Source organism: Tamandua tetradactyla, chromosome 5, assembly GCF_023851605.1.
Source record: "Tamandua tetradactyla isolate mTamTet1 chromosome 5, mTamTet1.pri, whole genome shotgun sequence".
Classification (NCBI taxonomy): Eukaryota; Metazoa; Chordata; class Mammalia; order Pilosa; family Myrmecophagidae; genus Tamandua; species Tamandua tetradactyla.
In genome coordinates, this window is record NC_135331.1 from 34,320,341 (window position 1) to 34,339,461 (window position 19,121).

General features: G+C 37.8%; 1 protein-coding gene and 1 pseudogene across 4 annotated transcripts in view; one reads left to right on the forward strand and one right to left on the reverse strand.

Annotated features, from left to right (window-relative positions):
* CHEK2 (checkpoint kinase 2) overlaps positions 1-19,121 on the forward strand; it is a 75,617-nt gene that overhangs the window by 17,344 nt on the left and 39,152 nt on the right. For all 4 annotated transcript variants that reach the window (XM_077160664.1, XM_077160663.1, XM_077160666.1 and 1 more), the window contains 3 exons: positions 11,894-12,018; positions 12,138-12,285; positions 15,481-15,571. In XM_077160664.1, coding sequence (XP_077016779.1) covers positions 11,894-12,018; positions 12,138-12,285; positions 15,481-15,571 — 364 coding nt within the window. The remainder of the gene's footprint in view (positions 1-11,893; positions 12,019-12,137; positions 12,286-15,480; positions 15,572-19,121) is intronic.
* Positions 4,116-9,684, reverse strand: LOC143684026 (elongation factor 1-beta pseudogene; annotated as a pseudogene).

The following is a 19,121-nucleotide window of genomic DNA, read 5'->3' on the forward strand; positions in this document are numbered from 1 at the left end:
GAGAATGTTTGGGGATATACTTTGACCATGAAAAGTAAAGATATTAACCAATCAACAGAAACTGTGGAGCTCAAGGGATACTTTCCTATTTAAAGTGAGCATGAGAGAACCTGGGAGAGAGATTAAAAGTGCTTCAGAGGGATTTCTCATCAGAAACTATGGATGGAAGAAGGCAGTGGGATAACATTTAAAGTGCTGACAGCAAAAAATTGCCAGCCAAGAATTTTATATCCAGCAAAACTTTCTTTCAGAAATGAGGGATAAAATGTAACATTTCCAATAAACAAAAGCTGAGGGACTTGGTCACCGCTAGGCAGATCCTACAAGAAATGCTAAAGGCAGTTCTGCAGTTTGAAAGGAAAGGACACTGGAAAATTAATTAAAACCACATGAAGTCCTGGCAGTGTGGGACAAAGATCCTGGAATGAGCTGAGACTCAGCATTAAAGGACTGAGAAAAACCCTAGAATGAGCTGAGAATTAACATCAAGAGACTGAGAGAACCTTCTCGACCAAAAGGGGGAAGAGTAAAATGAGGCCAAGTGTCAATGGCTGAGAGATTCCAAACAGAGTCGAGAGGTTATCCTGGAGGTTATTCTTATGCATTAAGTAGATATCACCTTGTTGTTCAAGATGTAGCGGAGAGGCTGGAGGGAATTGCCTGAAAATATAGTGCTGTGTTCCAGTAGCCATGTTTCTTGATGATGATTGAACAATGATATAGCTTTCACAGTGAGACTCTGTGAATGTGAAAACCTTATGTCTGATGCTCCTTTTAGCTACTATATCAACAGAAGAGTAGAGCATATGGAATAAAAATAAATAATAGGGGGAACAAATGTTAAAATAAATTCAGTTTGAAATAGTGATAAATGAAAGCGAGGGGTAAGAGGTATAGTACATATAGTTTTTTTTCTCTATTATCATTTTATTTCTTTTTCTGTTGTCTTTATTTCTTTTTCTAAATCGATGCAAATGTACTAAGAAATGATGAATATGCAACTATGTGATGATATTAAGAATTACTGATTATATATGTAGAATGAAATGATTTCTAAATGTTTTGTTTAATTTTTTTTAATTAATAAAAAAAGTTAAAAAAAACACATGAAGAAATAAAGCTCTACAGTAAATATAATGATACGGGTAAGTATATATACCAATACTATTGTGTTTTTTTTTTAATTTATTAATTAATGAAAAAATTTAACAAACCAAATAAAACATCAACATATATAATCAGTAATTCACAATTTCATCATTTCTTAGAACATTTGCATCAATTCAGAAAAAGAAATAAAAAGACAATAGAAAAAGAAAATGAAAACAGAAAAGAAAAAAAAATTTATACCTACCATACCCCTTACCCCTCGCTTTCATTGATCACTAGTATTTCAAACTAAATTCATTTTAGCATTTTTTCCCCCTATTATTTATTTTTATTCCATATGTTCTACTCATTTGTTGACAAAGTAGATAAAAGGAGCATCACACACAAGATTTTCACAATCACACAGTCTACTATTGTGTTTTTGATTTGTGCCTCCACTTTCTACTTCCTATAGGACCCAAAAGGCAGGTCTATAAAATGTAATGATAAAGGAATGGTGTTGCACTCATAATGTATAAGTATGTTGTTTGTGACAAGAATTACATGAAGGTGGGAGGCAGAAAGGTATAGAAGCATAGTTTGTGTATGCTATTGAAATTAAGTTGGTATCAAAACAAATCAGTTATAGATTTAGGAAGTTAAATTTAAGCCCCATGGCCACCACAAAGAAAATATCAGAGAACATGCAAATTCAGAGGCAGAAATTAGAGGACAGGTTACCAGGCACGAGGGCAGGGGCAATAGGGGTTTAACACAAAATGAGTGGAGGGTTTCCGTTTGGAATGTAGGGAAAGTCATAGTAATGGATGGTGGTGAGGGTACTGCTACACTGTGTGTTCTAGTTTGCTAGCTGCCAGAATGCTAGTTTACAGTTTTAAGTCTGAGAAAATGTCCCAGTTTAAACAAGTCTATAGAAATGTCCAATGTCAGGCATCCAGGGAAGGATACCTTGGTTCAAGAAGGCCGATGGAGTTCAGGTTTCTCTCTCAAGTGAGAAGGCACATGGTGAACACAGTCAGAATTTCTCTCTCATCTGGAAGGGCACATGGCGAACATGGCGTCATCTGCTACCTTTCTCTCCTGGCTTCTCGTTTTATGAAGTTCCCTGGAGGCATTTTCCTTCTTTATCTCCAAAGGTCATTGGCTCATGGACTCTGGTTTGTGGTGCTGCAGCATTCTCTGCTCTCTCTGAATCTTCCATTCTCCAACATGTTTCCTCTTTTATAGGACTCCAACTAAACCAATCAAGACCCACCCAAATGGGTGGAGACATGTCGTCACCTAATCCAATTTAACAACCACTCTTGACTAAATCACATCATCCAGGGAGATGATCTGATTACAGTTTCAAACATACAGTGTTGAATAGGGATTATTCTACCTTTGTGAAATGAGATTTTGATTAAAACATGGCTTTTATAGGGGGCATACTTCCTTTCAAACCAGCCCACTGTGGGAGTGATTCATCCCACTGAAAGGTACATTTTGGAGCGGTTGGAATGGGAAGATTTAAATTGTATGTATTATTTCCACAATTCAAAAGAAAGAAAAACTCAAGAGATAATGACAGTTAACTGAAATATGAGATACTGGATGGGATCTCAGAATGGAAGAGGAAAGGCTCAAAAGGACATTATTGGGACATAGAAATATTTGAAATCTAGAATGTAAACTTTATATCAATGTTGAATTTCTTAAACTTACTGCGCTTGAGATGATTACCTAACTGAATGTTCTTGTTTGTAGGAAATGTATTCATAGAAGTATTTTTTTGTTCAAGGATACAGTGGTGTAGTGTGCTCGTGAATGTTCAGAAGGTAGATGGACGATAGGTGGGTAGGCAGGTAGATGGACAGATAGAGAAGTAGGTAGTTGGGTAGATAGATGGGTAGAGAGATGATAGACAGACAGATAACAGTGGTATAGCAAAAAGGAGCAAAATGTTAAAATTGGTGTGTCTTGGTATCTGGGGGTTGGGGATCCTGTGTGTGGGGTTTGTATTATTTTTGTAATTGTTTTGTAAGGCTGAAATTATTTAAAAAAAAAAAAAAAAACCCAACAGTAACAACCAGAAATGCTTGAGTTGGAAGAAAATAAGGGTGGAAATGTAGCTGGGGCTGAGGATACAGGGGTAAAGTTTCTGGAGTCAAGTGTTATTCTGTCACCTGGTAGTTGTGTGACCTCAGGTGACTAATGTTTCTTCTCTGAGCCTCACTGAGAAAAGGGAAGATAAGCCAAATGTAAGGAGGAAATGGGATCAAAGGGAAAGATGAGCCAACTTTTTACAGACGTTTTTAATTTTTTTCAGTGTTGTTGCATCCCTTTGAGAGGGAGGACAAAGTGAGTTTGAACCTTTAAAAATGTTTAGAATTCCTGTCAAAGAAAAAGAACTTACTTAAACTTTCATTTTAATTCTCCAAAAGAAAATACCCATTACTTTCCCAATACATCTTCTCACCTGCACCCCATTCTTTTATTTTATTTTGTTTTTTTAAATACGAAAAACACCAAGCAAACGCAAACAGTCCTATTTTTGATCATTCTGTTCTATATATATAATCAGTAATTTACAATATCATCACATGGTTGCATATTCATCATCATGATCCTTTCTTGGAACATTTGCATCTATTCAGAAAAAGAAATAAAATGAAAACAGAAAAAACATTTATACATACCATACCCCTTACCCCTCCCTTTCATTGATCAGTAGCATTTCAAACTAAATTTATTTTAACATTTGTTCCCCCTATTATTTATTTTTATTCCATATGTTCTACTCATCTGTTGACAAGGTAGATAAAAGGAGCATCAGACACAAGGTTTTCACAATCACACAGTCACATTGCAAAAGCTATATCATTATTCAATCACCTTCAAGAAACATGGCTACTGGAACAGAGCTCTACATTTTCAGGCACTTCCCTCCAGCCTCTCCATTACATCTTGAATAGCAAGGTGATATCTACTTAATGCATAAGAATAACCTCCAGGCTAACCTCTCAACTCTGTTTGGAATCTCTCAGTCATTGACACTTTGTCTCTTTTCACTCTTCCCCTTTTGGTAAAGAAGGTTTTCTCAATCCCTTGATACTGAGTCTCAGCTCGTTCTAGGATTTCTGTCCCACGTTGCCAGGAAGGTCCATACCCCTGGGAGTCATGTCCCACGTAGACAGGGGGAGGGTGGTGAAATTGCTTGTTGTGTTGGCTGGAGAGGGAGGCCACATCTGAGCCACAAAAGAGGTTCTCTTGGGGGTGACTCTTAGGCCTAATTTTAAGTAGGCTTGACCTATCCTTTGTGGGGTTAAGCTTCATATGAACAAACCCTAAGACTGGGGGCTCAGCCTGTAGGTTTGGTTTTCTACACTGCTTGTGAGAATATCAAGAATTCAACTTGGGGAAGTTGAATTTTACCCCGTTCTCAGCACTCCCCGAAGGGGACTTTGCAAATACCCCTCCGTTCACCTTTCAAATCACTCTGGGATTTATCGTACATCCCATTCTTCCCCGCTTGGAATTGGGAGAGGGGCCTGTCCTTTGGGCTCCTTACTGAGACCCCCTGCTTTCTGTCTCCCTCTCTCTGCCCTGATTCTTACAGCTGCTGAGGTCCCATCCTAATGAGCAGAGGTCGGAGCAGGCCCTTCCATCCTCATCTGCCGTCCACACTCTCTGCCCACCATTCCTGGATAGTTAGTGTTCTGTGTTCCCTATGCTCCTTTTTTTTCCCTCATGGCACTGGGAACTCCTGGTTTCTAATAGAAATGTTGTGATTCATTTGTTCCTTTCCCTATTGAGGAATATTTAGGCTGTTTCCTGTGTTTGCTCCGGCAAGCAAGGTTGCAATGAAAGTCCTTGTAGATACTTCCTTAGGTGTTTGGGCTTCAGGATATAGCCTGAGTAGAATTGCTGGGTCATAGGGTAGATAAAGATAAGGCTTTAATTTGTAATGGATTCTGCCAAATAGGTCTGCCAAGGGGCTGGTCCAGTCTATCTTTCCTGCCTTTGTGAAGCCTCCCCCATAATCCTAGAGAGAGTTGCTGTAGTCCTGCGTCCGTGCTTCTCCTTGATGGTTGTCCTGTTTGGTCATTGTGTACACTGGAACTCTTTTTAAATGATTAATTTAATTTAATTTTTGATTATTTTTACATTAGGGACAAAATTCAACAGGCACAAGGTGTTCATCAAACTTTGAGCTTCCCCCAACTACTTCTCAATATTACTGGTTTCTTATGTATCCTTCCTGAGATGTTTGATGTATATGTATATAAGCTATTAAATGTCTAGATATTCTTTTTTTCCTTCATTTAAATACTAATGATTATGTACTTCACGTTGTTCTACAACTTCCTTTTATACTTAACTATGTATCTTATGACATCCTTCTATCAGAATAGAAAGATATCCATGTTTTTTTTTTCTTTTTTTGGGTACATGGTCCGAGAATTGAACCCTTATCTCCTGCGTGAAAGGCGAGCATTCTACCACTGAACCACCCCTGCATCCTCCATTCTTCTTATAAATATGTTTATTTAGCCTCTTACTAATAGACATTTAAGTTGTTTCCACACTTTTTGCTATAAAAATAATGCTGAATGAATAACCTTGTCCCTATATCCTTTCATAATATGTGTTATTCTATCTGCAGGATAAATTCCTAGAAGTGGCCTTCCTAGGGTGTGTGTATAGGTAATTTGATAGATATTGCCAAATTGTCCTCTCTAGACAGGGTACAAATTTACATTCCTACTGGAGATGTGTACACATATTTTCTTTTCCACAACTCTTATCAACATAGTTTCTTACAAGGCCTTTGATCTGATAGGTGAAAAGCAGAATCTCTTTTGCTTTTTTAAGATTTCTTATCTTGAGTTAGTTTGGACATCTTTTCATATGTTTGAACCACCCATATTTCCATCTCTTATAAAGTCTCTCTTCATGTCCTTCACCCATTTTCTGTTAGGTCGTTTGTCTTTTACTTATTAATTTGTAGGGATCTATATATATATTAGGGAAATTGGTTTTTTGTGATATGACTTGCTATTATTTTCCTTAGATTTTCTTTTGAATGGTAGATTGCCTAGCATATGCATTGTCCTAGGTGCTTAGCTATACTTGTGATTTCCAGTTTCAATCCATTGTAATCAGAGAAAGTGCTCTGAATAATTTCAGTGTTTTTAAATTTATAAGGAACTGTTTTGTGCCTCACCACATGAGCTATCCTGAGGAATGTTCCATGAGCACTAGAGAAGAATGTATATCCTGGTATTTTGGGGTATAATGACCTATATATGTCTGTTAGGTCTAATTCGTTTATCAAATTGTTCTCTATTTCCTTATTGATCCTCTGTTTGATTGTTCTGTCTATAGAGAAGAGTGGTATATATATTTTGTATTTTTTTATTAATTAAAAAAAATTAACAGCACACAAAACATTAAGCTATCATTCCATTCTACATATACAATCAGTAATTCTTAATATCATCACCTAGTCGCATGTTCATCATTTCTTAGAACATTTGCATCGATTTAGAAAAAGAAATAAAAAGACAACAGAGAAAGAAATAAAACGATAACAGAGAAAAAAAAGATTATACATACCATACCCCTTACCCCTTGCTTTCATTTACCACTAGCATTTCAAACTAAATTTATTTTAACATTTGTTCCCCATATTATTTATTTTTATTCCATATGTTCTACTCTTCTATTGATATAGTAGCTAAAAGGAGCATCATACATAAGGTTTTCACATTCACAGAGTCTCATTGTGAAACCTATATCATTGTTCAGTCATCATCAAGAAACATGGCTACTGGAACATAGCTCTACATTTTCAGGCAATTCCCTCCAGCCTCTCCACTACATCTTGAACAACAAGGTGATATCTACTTAATGCATAAGAATAACCTCCAGAATAACCTCTCAATTCTGTTTGGAATCTCTCAGCCATTGACAGTCTCATTTCACTCTTCCCCCTTTGGTCGAGAAGGTTCTCTCAATCCCTTGATGTTAATTCTCAGCTCATTCTAGGGTTTTTCTCAGTCCCTTGATGCTGAGTCTCAGCTCATTCCAGAAGAGTGGTATATTGAAGTCTCCTACTATTATTGTTGAAATGTCTGTATCATCCTTCAGTTCTTTTTTTGTTTGTCAAACTTTTATTTAAGTGCTGTGATCCAGGATGGACTTTAGATCTTGTTGAAAGCAGCAACATCCATGGACTGCATGTAATCCTCAAAAGCAGTCATCTGCTCCTCCGGCATATCTGTTCCAACTTTGTCATCTTCAACTACACACTGACTCTGAAGTTTTTAAATTCCATATCCCACTGGAACTAGTTTAGAAGAGCCCCAGACCAAGCCGTCTTGATCTGCTCGAATACTTCTGACACATGCCTCTAATTTGGCCATATTTGTCTCATCATCTCAAGGTTTCACATCTAGTAAGATGGAAGTCTTGGCAACAAGTGCAGGTTTTTTGGCTCTCTTTGACTCATACTGGGCAAGGCGCTCTTCTTTTAGCCGTTTATCTTCTTCACTTTCCTCCTCACCATTGGATCCAAAAAGATCAATGTCGTCATCATCTTTACTATCTGTATCTCCACTTCCTGTGGTATCTTCCACATTAGCGGGTCCATACTTGCCCAAAACTTTTTTCACTCCTGGCAGGCTGGCTTTTTCCTTTTCATGAGATTTGATGTGATTCTACCAACGTAGGGCATGATACAAGTCTGTGGGTGGTGGGCTGGAGACTGCTTCAAATACTGCCACATCTGCTTGTGACATCACGTATCCCTCTGTGTAGCTCTTATCCGCCAAGTAATCGTTGAGCACCTGGAGGCCAGCTGTGCTTTTCAGGTTTCCGAAACCCATGGCAATGGCTGTATCCGGGAACTGGGCAGCCGCGGAGTTGAAAAGGCTCTCATGCAGTGCACCCTGAGTGCTGAGAGAAAAAAAGCCGTCTTCAGTTTTGCCAATGTTTGTCTCATGTACTTTGGAACTCCTTGATTGGGAGCATGAAACATGGTTGTTATTTCATCTTGGTGAATTGTCCCTTTTATTAATATACAGTGTCCTTGTTTGTCTCTTATGGCTTTACATTTAAAGTCTCTTTTGTCCGATATTAGTATAGCTACTCCTACTTTCTTTTGGTTACAGCTTGAGTGGAACATCTTTTTCCGTCCTTTCACTTTCAGTCTATTTGTATCCTTGTGTCTAAGATGAGTCTTTTGTAAGCAGCATATAGCTGGGTTATATTTCTTAATCTATTCTGTCAACCTGTATCTTTTAATTCGTAAGTTTGGTCTGTTAACATTCAAAGTTATTACGATAAAGCATTTATTGAATCTGCCATCTTCTCCTTTGGTTTTTATTTATCAGGTCTGTATATTCTTTTCCCTCTTTCTCTTTTTATCCTTTAAGTTACCCTTAATGGTACTCTTCAATTCTGTGCTCTCCTCCAGACCTCCCTCTCCTGTCTTTTTTTTTCCAGTCGACAGAACTCCCTTTAGTATTTCTTGTTGGGCTGGTCTCTTGTGGACAGATTCTTTCAGCATTTGTTTGTCTGTGAAAATTTTAATCTCTCCCTCAGTTTTGAAGGACATTTTGGCTAGGTACAGAATTCTTGGCTGAAAGTCTTTCTCTTTTAGGATTTTTGAAGTATCATACCACTGCCTTCTCGCCTCTATAGTACCAGTTGAATAATCTGAACTCAGTCTTGTGTGGTTTCCCTTGTATGTAGTAGATTGCTTTTCTCTTGCTGCTTTCAGGATTTTCTGCTTCTCTTCAACATTTGACAGACTGATTAGTATGTGTCTTGGGGTAGGCCTATTTGGAGTTTGTTGGGCTTCTTTGATTTGCATATTTATGTCCTTTATAAAGATTGGAAAGTTTTCCCCCGTTATGTCATCGATTAATCTTCCCAGCCCTCTTCTCCTTTTAGGACACCATTGATTCTTATATTTGCAGGCTTTGTTTTGGCCATCATTTCCGTGATATCCAATTCAAATTTTTCCATCTTTTTTGCCATTTGCTCTTTTGCATGTTCAAAATCAGTTGCCCTCCCCTCTAATTCACTTATTCTTTCTTCTGCCTCTTCAAATCTACTGTTGATTGTCTGTAGTATATTTTTTATTTGATCTCCAGCATCTTTAATCTCTGTGATATCTGCTATCTTTATATTTATCCTTTCTCATTCTTTTTTATGCTCTTCTGTCATCTTCTTGATGTCCTTTATGTCCTTAGCCATCTCACTGGTTTTATTTAGTAGAATTATATGAACATCTTTGATTAATTGTTCCAACGTCTGTGTCTTCTCTGGTGTTTTAATTTGGTCATTAGGCAGGGCTATATTTGCCTGTACCTTGATAGGCTTAGTGGTCTTCTGTTGCCTTTGAGGCATGTAAATATCTTGCTAGGGTGACTTTGGAAGTAGATTTCCTTCAGTAGTCTAAAGTTTTGTATTTGCAGGATAAATATGGAGCAGGATGTGGGGCATGGGGCAAATCACAACAGTGCATTGATGGGTTGCATGGCAGGTGTAGTCATAGATTGGGAACACTACGCTGGTGCCCATGAGCATGGGGTATGGGTTGTGGAGGTGTGGTGTGGGGACTGTGGGGACAGGGTGCAGCTCAAGCAGGCCTTGGAGCACAGGAGTAGGGTGCAGCATGGGGGTCACAGATGTAGCGTGGTGGGATGTGGATGGTGGGGCTCTGTGGGTGTTCTGGGGTTGGTATTTGGGCGGGATGTGGGTGGGTGTGTGGAGCTTGGGGGTCATGGGTATCAGTGCGTAGGGTAGGTGGCACAGAGGTCAGGGCACAGGGTGGGCAGCGCATGGGTGTTCCTTGCCAGGGGTACGGGGTCCAAGGGACCCTGGATGTGGATGTGGGAGTGTGTAGGGTCAGGACACAGGTCATGGGGGTTACAGGATGTGGGTCAAGGGCTGGTGATGTTGGGTTGTGTATGTGTGGGGGGATTGGGGCAGGGGTGCATGTTTGTGCAGTTTAGGGGATGTGTAGCACAGATGTACGTGTGAACACCTGCCAGGTATGGGAGCAGGGCATTTGTGCCAGGGGGTGGGGCATGGATGTGCACGTGTGCGGAGCAGCGGTTGGGGTGTAGGGATCATGAGGTCAGTGCATGGAAGTGTGGATGCTGGGTAGGGAGGATGTAGCTGTGTGCTTTTGTGGGTCTGGGGGGTGAGGCCCTGGTGTGCTAGGATCTAGGGGCCAGGGCCCTGGTGTGTGCCTGCATGGGCTGTGGGTGTGTGTGGCATGGATTGCAGGTCAGTGCTTGGCTAGAGCTTGGGGGGCTTGGTGGGGGTGTGCGTGGGCACAGGTCTTGGAGGGTCATTGCTGATGCATGTGTATGCAGAGCTGGGGGGTTGGGTGGGGCTGCCCAACTGTATGGGCTGGGGAGGGTATAGACCGGGTATGAAGGTGAGCACTTGCAGCTGGGATGTACAAGCGACTGATGGCACATGGCATGGAGGAGGAGGTGGGGTCAAGGGTCCCGTGTGTCTTAGGCTTTCTTATGCTGTGTAGAAGACCCTCCCAGGCCACTTAAACCCTGAATGGCTGTCTTAGTTGCCTTCCCTTCCCTTCCCTTCTCTAGCTATTTCTTGGATCAGGTGTGAACTCATAAATACTCTTGAAGAAGAACTATAGACTGCCCTCTCATTTTGTTCTAAGGGGTTTGTGGGAACGTGGGAAGGCAATATACAAACAAGGTGATTTCCAGTTATGGTCAGTACTAAGAAGGAAATAAACAGGACATCAGTATGATGACAGGTGGGTGGCTGTTGGGGATCTGTTTATGTAGAAAGCGGACTGAAAGATGGCATTTGAGTCTAGCCCTGAAAAACAAATCAGGAACAAGCCATTTAAGTAGCTAGGGAAGAGGAAATGCAAAAAACACGAGGCAGGCGTGAGACTGACATGTTTGGGGCAGTGAAATGAGGCCCTTGGGGTTGGGATATAGTGAACAAGGGAAGAAGGGTTCAAGGTGAGGCTGAAAGGGAGCCAGAGGACAGATCCTTAGCGGAAGAGTGTAGATTGTATACTCAGTACGGTGGGAATAAGCAGGAAGGTGTTATATATCATAATGATTTTTTAAAGTCACTAAGAATTGTTTGAGAACTTTTAATGATTGCTTATTAGCTCATGGTTTTGTATAAAGCATAATTTATTGGAAAATTTTGTTTTTTTCCTGCCCTAATTTTTTTTAAGAAAACAAACAATACACTTAGAACCACCGAAAATGGATGATTTGGTTAGCTTAACCATAGTCATATTTAAATAAAGTATCCATATAATCATTGTAAAGCCTGTGTTTGCGTAGTGAGTTTCATAAACCAATTTAAAATTGAGGTAACAAGAAAAAAATCGACATATTCAGATAGCAGAGTTCATAAATTCTAACTTAGATACCATTTGATCCACTGTCAAAAACTGTGAATGTTCTCAAAATATCAATTAGAAAGTTCTTACAAATATCTGCATTGCTATAGTAATGACCAATGTTACAGAAATTTTTTCCTTATTTCAGGAAAATATGCAGATACAAATATTTAACAATTAACACATGGAAATCTTAACTACCTAAAATGGATATTTTAGTTAGCTTATCTGCCCTAATTTTTAACATTATAAAATCTTAGTAAAGAAATCTATAATTTTGATTATCCTCTTAGGCTATTTTCCTACCAGTAGTATTTATGAGCCTTTTTAAAAAGTGTTTGATGTATGAAATTCAACAGCCCTCTGGTGTGTACTTTTGTGTTACAGAATGTGTTAATGACAGCTACTGGTTTGGGAGGGACAGAAGCTGTGAATATTGCTTTGATGAGCCATTGCTGAAAAGAACAGATAAATACCGGACGTATAGCAAGAAGCACTTTCGGATTTTCAGAGTAGGTGACAAATCTCCATTTACTTGGTATAGCTGGTGATCTAGTCATCTCTCTTAGATATCTTTCCACAATAAATCCCTGCTGTTAAAACTTTGAAAATAAAATGTTCTCTATTTTAGGAAATGGGTCCTAAAAACTCTTACATCGCATACATAGAAGATCACAGTGGGAACGGAACTTTTGTAAATAGAGAGCTTGTAGGGAAAGGAAGACGCCTTCCTTTGAATAACAATTCTGAAATTGCACTTTCAGTATGGAATAATAAAGGTAATATTACCTTATGGTTACTGGATTTTTTTTCCTCCCATCTAAAAGGAAAATTGATGTTTGTGTTCTTGCAGTTGTGGTTTTAGTAAGTTAGGATTCAAGATGCAACTCAATCCTAATTGATTTTTAAAAGTATGAAAAAGTTCTATTCAGACAGATTTTCTTTGGTTTAATTGGTTTGATTGGCTTTATTTAAAGCCACATTGTGAAACAAATTCTCATATTGCCTAAGATATAATTATAGTTCATTGATTCCATTTGCACCATATCTGTTTTAGATATTTATGAGTTGTTGTTTTAGGCCCATAAACAAAATCAATCCTCTGTTCCTCCTTCCCTCCTTCTTTTCCTCCCTTCCACCCTCCCTCCCTTCTTTCCATTCATTCATTTCTGCATATATTTAACACCTGTTTTGTGCCAGGCATTAGGCTAAGAATTGTTCTGTAAGAGGCTTAGTTTAGACCTTCCAACCTTTTAAGAAGCACATGGTTGTCCTATGCCAGTAAAGATTTATCATCAGCAGCAGGCATCAAGTACCCTCTTACTAAAGCTTCATGAGGATGAAGGTTTGCTAAATTGCTAAAATGAGCAATTGTCATTCAGAGCAGAGTCTAGATAGCATAAGTGACAACAACAAGCTACTGTGTTAAATGTAGCTCACCGTGATTCAGAATCCTTGGACAAGGAGAATATTCTTGTTTCTTTAATTCAAACAAAACAAAATACAGAGCTCCCCAAACCTATCTGAGGGGTAATATCCTAAAAAATCTGTATTCCCACGTACTTCCTACAGATTGTGATTTACTAGGTCTAGAGATTTCAAAAATCCTGTCCAGGTGATTCTTGTACCACAGCCTTCAGATTGGCATTGGGGAACCTCAGCTATGGTGAGGATCCTAAAACATTTTATGACTGCCTTAGGTAGTTTTCCTTGTTTGTGACTATTTTGGTTTCTGACTAACTTTTGTAATCAGGGCAGCTGTGTAAGATTCTGCTGTTTGTGAGCAGCTGGTCAAGGGCATAACTGGGTGTTGAAATTTGGCCTGACTTTGACTTGACACCTTTTTCTCATTGGTGTGTCCAAGGGGCATCTTTTCTAATTTGGACAATTAGACTAAAGGAGACCCTGATTAAAATATACCAAACTGACACTCTATGGTCCTGCATTTAATCTGCCGACATTTTATTAGGCATTTGCTGATATTTATAACGTTAGCCTGAAAGTCCAGATTTCTTAGAAAAGTCAGAATATCTAGCCTTAACAAACTTACGTTCCCACATCTCAGAGACCTACGAATTCTGAGGAGGGACCACCTCCCTTAGATGGGAGATGCGTTTTCCCATTCAAATGCCCACTCCTCTGTGTTACCTTATTCTCAGTCCAGCCTTACTTGTATATATTGCTGTTCTAGTTTGCTAGCTGCCAGAATGCAATATACCAGAAATGGAATATCTTTCAAAAAAGGGGAATTTAATAAGTTGTTAGTTTACAGTTCTAAGGCTAAGAAAATGTCCCAATTAAGCAAGTCTATAGAAGTGTCCAATCTAAGGCATCCAGGGAAAGATACCTTGGTTCAAGAAGGCTGATGAAGTTCAGGGTCTCTCTCTCAAGTGCAAGGGCACATGGTGAACATAGTCACAGTTTCTCTCTCATCTGGAAAGGCACATGGTGAACACAGTCAGGGTTGCCCTCTCATCTGGAAGTGCACATGGCAGACACACCATCATCTGCAAGTTTCTCTTCCTGGCTTCCCATTTCAGGAAGCACCTCAGGAGGCATTTTCCTTCTTCATCTCCTAAGGTCGCTGGCTGGTGGACTCTGCTTCTCGTGGCTATGTTGTTCTGCTCTGCTCTCTCCGAATCGCATTCTCCAAAATATTTCCTCTTTTATAAGACTTCAGAAACTAATCAAGACCAACTCAAATGGGTGGAGACATGTTGTCACCTAATCCAGTTTAACAACCACTCCCTTGATTAAATCATATTTCCAGGGAGATGATCTGATTACAGTTTCAAGCATACAGTATTGAATAGGAATTATTCTACCTTTATGAAATGGTATTTTGATTAAAACATGGCTTTTCAAGGGGGCATACATCCTTTCAAACCAGCACAATTACCTTCCTGCCTTGTATGGACAACTGGAGTTTGTAACCCCTGAAATAGGCTATGATATTTTGGAGAAATACATCCCCAGAAGCTATCAAATTCCCAGATCCTTAGATCCTTGGATGCCGTTGAATATATAGTTTCATAAATAGCCACAAACGTAACAGAGCAATTAATTGGATTATGGGTGGCCAACGGGTCTCTTGCTATTCACCTTTTGCCTCCTGGACTAAAGCACATGCAGGTGGCTCAGATTTGCACTGGAGACTGGATCTTTAGGTGACTCCAGCTAGAGAGGCCTGACCCTGTTACATGAAATCTGTGAAGCTCAAGGGTCTTGAATGTCACTCATCTGATAATATTATAGGCAATTACAGATTTACCATAGATGGCTTCATATAATTGAAATGTTTGATACCTGGTTGCTAAGCTTGACCTACATGGATGGGTAAATTATAAATATATAATTTAACATAAAATTTATATATATATAAAATTATAGACATATAATTTATATACATATATATATATAATTTTTTTTTTGGTGGAGAAACAAGTGTTTTTTTGGGGAGGGGAATGTTTTGTATTTTTACAGATAGGTTCAAGATAGTTTGTACTATAAAATTCCTGACATGTAAACATATAAATGGGTTACAGAAGATAATATAAGTGTGGTGACCTATGTTCCAATTTTTAATGGGATGTTTACTTACTTGCCTAAAACATTTTTCCTAGGTTCATACTAATTGTGTTTTTGCTTCCAGGCCTGTGCTAATTTGCATGGGTATTTTAGATTAGTCAGGTTGATTAATATTGAGGTCAAGGAATAAGAACAGCAGTTATGTTAAGGGTTTCTTGAACTATGGGAAGAGTAATGTTGTGTTTTTCCATTGAGGATTGAAATTTAAGTATTATAATTTATCAGGGGGTTCACATTATGCCTTAATCTAGTTAAATGAGGATTTAGGGATATATATGATATGTAGTTTTAACAAATGTTATATACATAAGTTTATTAAATTTTATCAATTGTCTTCTTGATATTGAATGAATGAATGAAACCTATTTCTACCCTTTTCTCCTTAGTTTTTGTATTTTTTGATCTGACCGTAGATGATCAGTCAGTTTATCCTAAGGAATTAAGGGATGAATACATCATGTCAAAAACTCTTGGAAGGTAATTTTTTCTTATGGTAATTGTACTGTATTTTTATTTTGTTATAAACCTATATTATCAGTTAGTTTTTGTTCTTTGTTCATAAGATATCTGTAGGGCACCTACTTGTGATAGCCATATTATTGATTTACTTGATAATGATCCATTGAAATGAATTATTTATCCCTATAAATTATACCTGTGATAACTTTGTCAGTTTTATTGAGATATAATACACATCCCATGTAGTTCATCCATTTAAATTGCACAAATCAGTGAATTTTAATATATTTACAGAGTTGTACAATCATCACCATAATCAATTTTAGAATATTTCATTATCCCCAAAAGAAATCCTGTACTCATTGACAGCCACTTTCCTTTTCACATCTCTGCCCTAGCCCTAGATAACTGCTAATCTGTCTCTATAAATTGACTAACCTATACATTTCTAATTATAGATTTCTGTCTCTATAGATGTGCTCGTTCTGGAATCATCCAATATGTGGTCTTTTGTGACTGCCTTCGTTTACTTAGTGTTTTCAAGGTTCATTCATGTTGAAGGATGTATTCTTTTTTATAGTTGGCCAGTGAATAACCACATTTTCTTTGTGCATTCATATTTTGATGAACACTTGGTTGTTTCTGTTTTTTCCTGTTGTGAATAATGCTGCTATGGACATTTGTGTACAGGTTTTATGTGGATATATGTTAATTTGGGTATATATCTAGGAGTGGAATTGCTGGGTCCTGTGGTAACTGTTTAACTTTTTAAAGAAGTGCCAAGCTCTGTTTGCAAGCATCTGTCCTCCTGTTTGTTAATCAGTTCCACCAGCAGTGTATAAGGGTTCTAGTATTTCCACATGCTCGCCAATACTTCTTATTGTCTGTCATTTTTTAATGCAATTTTATTAGATATACTCACATACCCTGTAATCATCCCAAGTATATAGTCACTGGTTCACAGTATCATCATACAGTTGTGCATTAATTATCACAATTTTTGAACATCTTCATTATTAAAAAAAAAAAAAGCGTAAAAAGTAAAAAAGATCATTCAAAATATCCCATACTGTTATCCCCCCTGTTAAGTTGTTTTTATCCTTTTTTTTTCACTCATTTTCTGTATACTGGATAAAGGGAGTATCTGCCACAAAGTTTTCACAGTCTCCTGGACATGGTGTAAAAGCTGTATATTTATACAAACATCTTTAAGCGTCATCTTTAACAGTTCAACAGTTTCAGCTATTTCCTTTTAGCTGTTCTAATACATTAGAACTGAAAAGGGATATCTATATAATGCCTTGGAATAATCTCTAGAAAGACCTCTTGACTCTGTTTGAAGTCTCTCAACCACTAAAACTTTATTTTGTTTCATTTCTCTTTCCCCTTCTTTCTCAATCCCTTGATGTTGGGGCCAGGCTCATCCCCAGGAGTCCTGTCCCACATTGCCAGGGAGATATATATCCCTGGGAATCATTTCCCTCTTAGCGGGGAAGGCAGTGAGTTGATCTGCTGAGTTGACTTAGAGAGAAAGGCCACATCTGAGTAAGAAAAGAGGTTCTTTGGGGGTGACTCTTAGACATATTTATAAGTAGGCTTAGCTTCTCCTTTGTGGGAGTAAGTTTCCTAAGGGTAAACCCCGAGAACAAGGGCTCACCCTGTTAAATTGGTAGTTCTCCAGTGTCTGCAAGAACATCTGGAATTCCCCAAGTGGGAAAGTCTAATTATCTCCTTATTTCCCCCAGGCCCTCAAGGGGACTCTGCAAATACTTTTTTTTTATTAATTAAAAAACAACAACAAACGAGCAAAAACATTCTGTTCTACACGTATAATCAGTAATTCACAATATTGCAAATATTTATTTTCTGCCCGACTTATTCTGGGGTGTATCGAGACTTCACACTAATATGTACAAACCAATGAGATCTCACTTCCTCCGTACTAAAGGTCCCATGTTATTATGGTGTTCGAATAAACTGGCCATACAAATTAAACTAGATAGTGTGCTGTAGAAAATATATATTTTGTACCAAATAAACCTTTCTTCCTTTGGTCTCACACAGAAGTTGAAGTTTTAAAACATAGTCAATATCATCCTTTACCCCTTAGTCTGATTTACCTTAATCCTACCAAGATCTGCTTCATTCATATATCTAATTGAAGTCTGATCTCTTTCTCACCTTTTCTGTCAGTTGCTGTATGGAGTAGTGCTGACTTTTATATCTGCAGAACTCTAACTCTGTGTCTCAGATACCTTCACACTGATGCCCAAAGTTCAAGGAAATGTATTGTCTGTATTTTTTATTATAGTCTTCCTAGGAGGTGTGAAGTGATATATCATTATGGCTTTGATTTGCAAATTCTTTTTTTAAATTAATTTTTAAATTAAAAAAATTACAAGAAAGAAACGCAGACATTCTTAACGTATGCTCATTCCGTTCTACATATATAAACAGTGATTCACAATATCATCACACAGTTGCATATTCATCATCATGATCATTTCTTAGAACATTTGCATCAATTCAGAAAAAGAAATAAAAAGACAACAGAAAAATAAAACGAAAACAGAAAAAAAAATTATACATACCATACCTTTTACCCCTCCCTTTCATTGATCACTAGCTGATTTGCAAATTCTTAATAACTAATGATGTTGAACATCTTTTGATGTGCTTGTTAGCCATTCATATATCTTTGTTGAAGAAATTTCTTTTCAGATCCTCTGTTCATTATAAAATTGCGTTGTCTTTTTGTACTGAGTTTTAAGAGTTCTTTACATACTTTGGATTTGAGTCCCTTATCAGTTACACTTTGCAAATATTTCCTCCCATTCTGTGGCTTTCCCCCCCCCCACTTTCTTGATAGTATCCCTTGAAGTGTGAATATTTAAAATTTTGATGAGAAGTCTAACTTAGCTATTTTTTCTTTTGTTGCTTGTGTTTTTGCAATTGCATGTAAGAAATCGTTGTTTAACCCAAGTTCATGAAGACTTCCTTCTGTATTTTCTTTTAAGAGTTTTATAAACTTTTTAGGCTTTACATTTAGATTTATGATAAATTTGGAGTTAATTTTTTTAAAGATTTTTTTTAACTAAAGAAGTTGTGGGTTTTCAGAAAAATCATGCATAAAATACAGAGTGCCCATATGCCTCCCTATTATTACACCTTGCTTTGGTGTAGTACATTTATTGTAATTGATGAAAGCACATTTTAGCAATTGTATTGTTATAGGCTGTGATTTACTTAGGGTGTACTGTTTGTGCTAGGCAGTTTCATGGATTGTTCTTTATTTTTTAAAATGCACTTTTATTGAGATATATTCACCATAGAAACCACTATAGAAAACATGTGAAATACACAGTCACTGGCTCACAGTATCATCACGTAGTTGTATATACATACCCATGATCAAATTCAGAACAATTTCATTACTTCAGAAAAGAAATAAAAATAAAAAAAGAAACCCTAGGGGCCAAGATGGCGGCTTACAATGTGCGCTTTTTAGTTCGTCCTCCAGAACAACTAATAAGTAACCAGAAACAGTACAGAACAGCTCCTGGGGCCA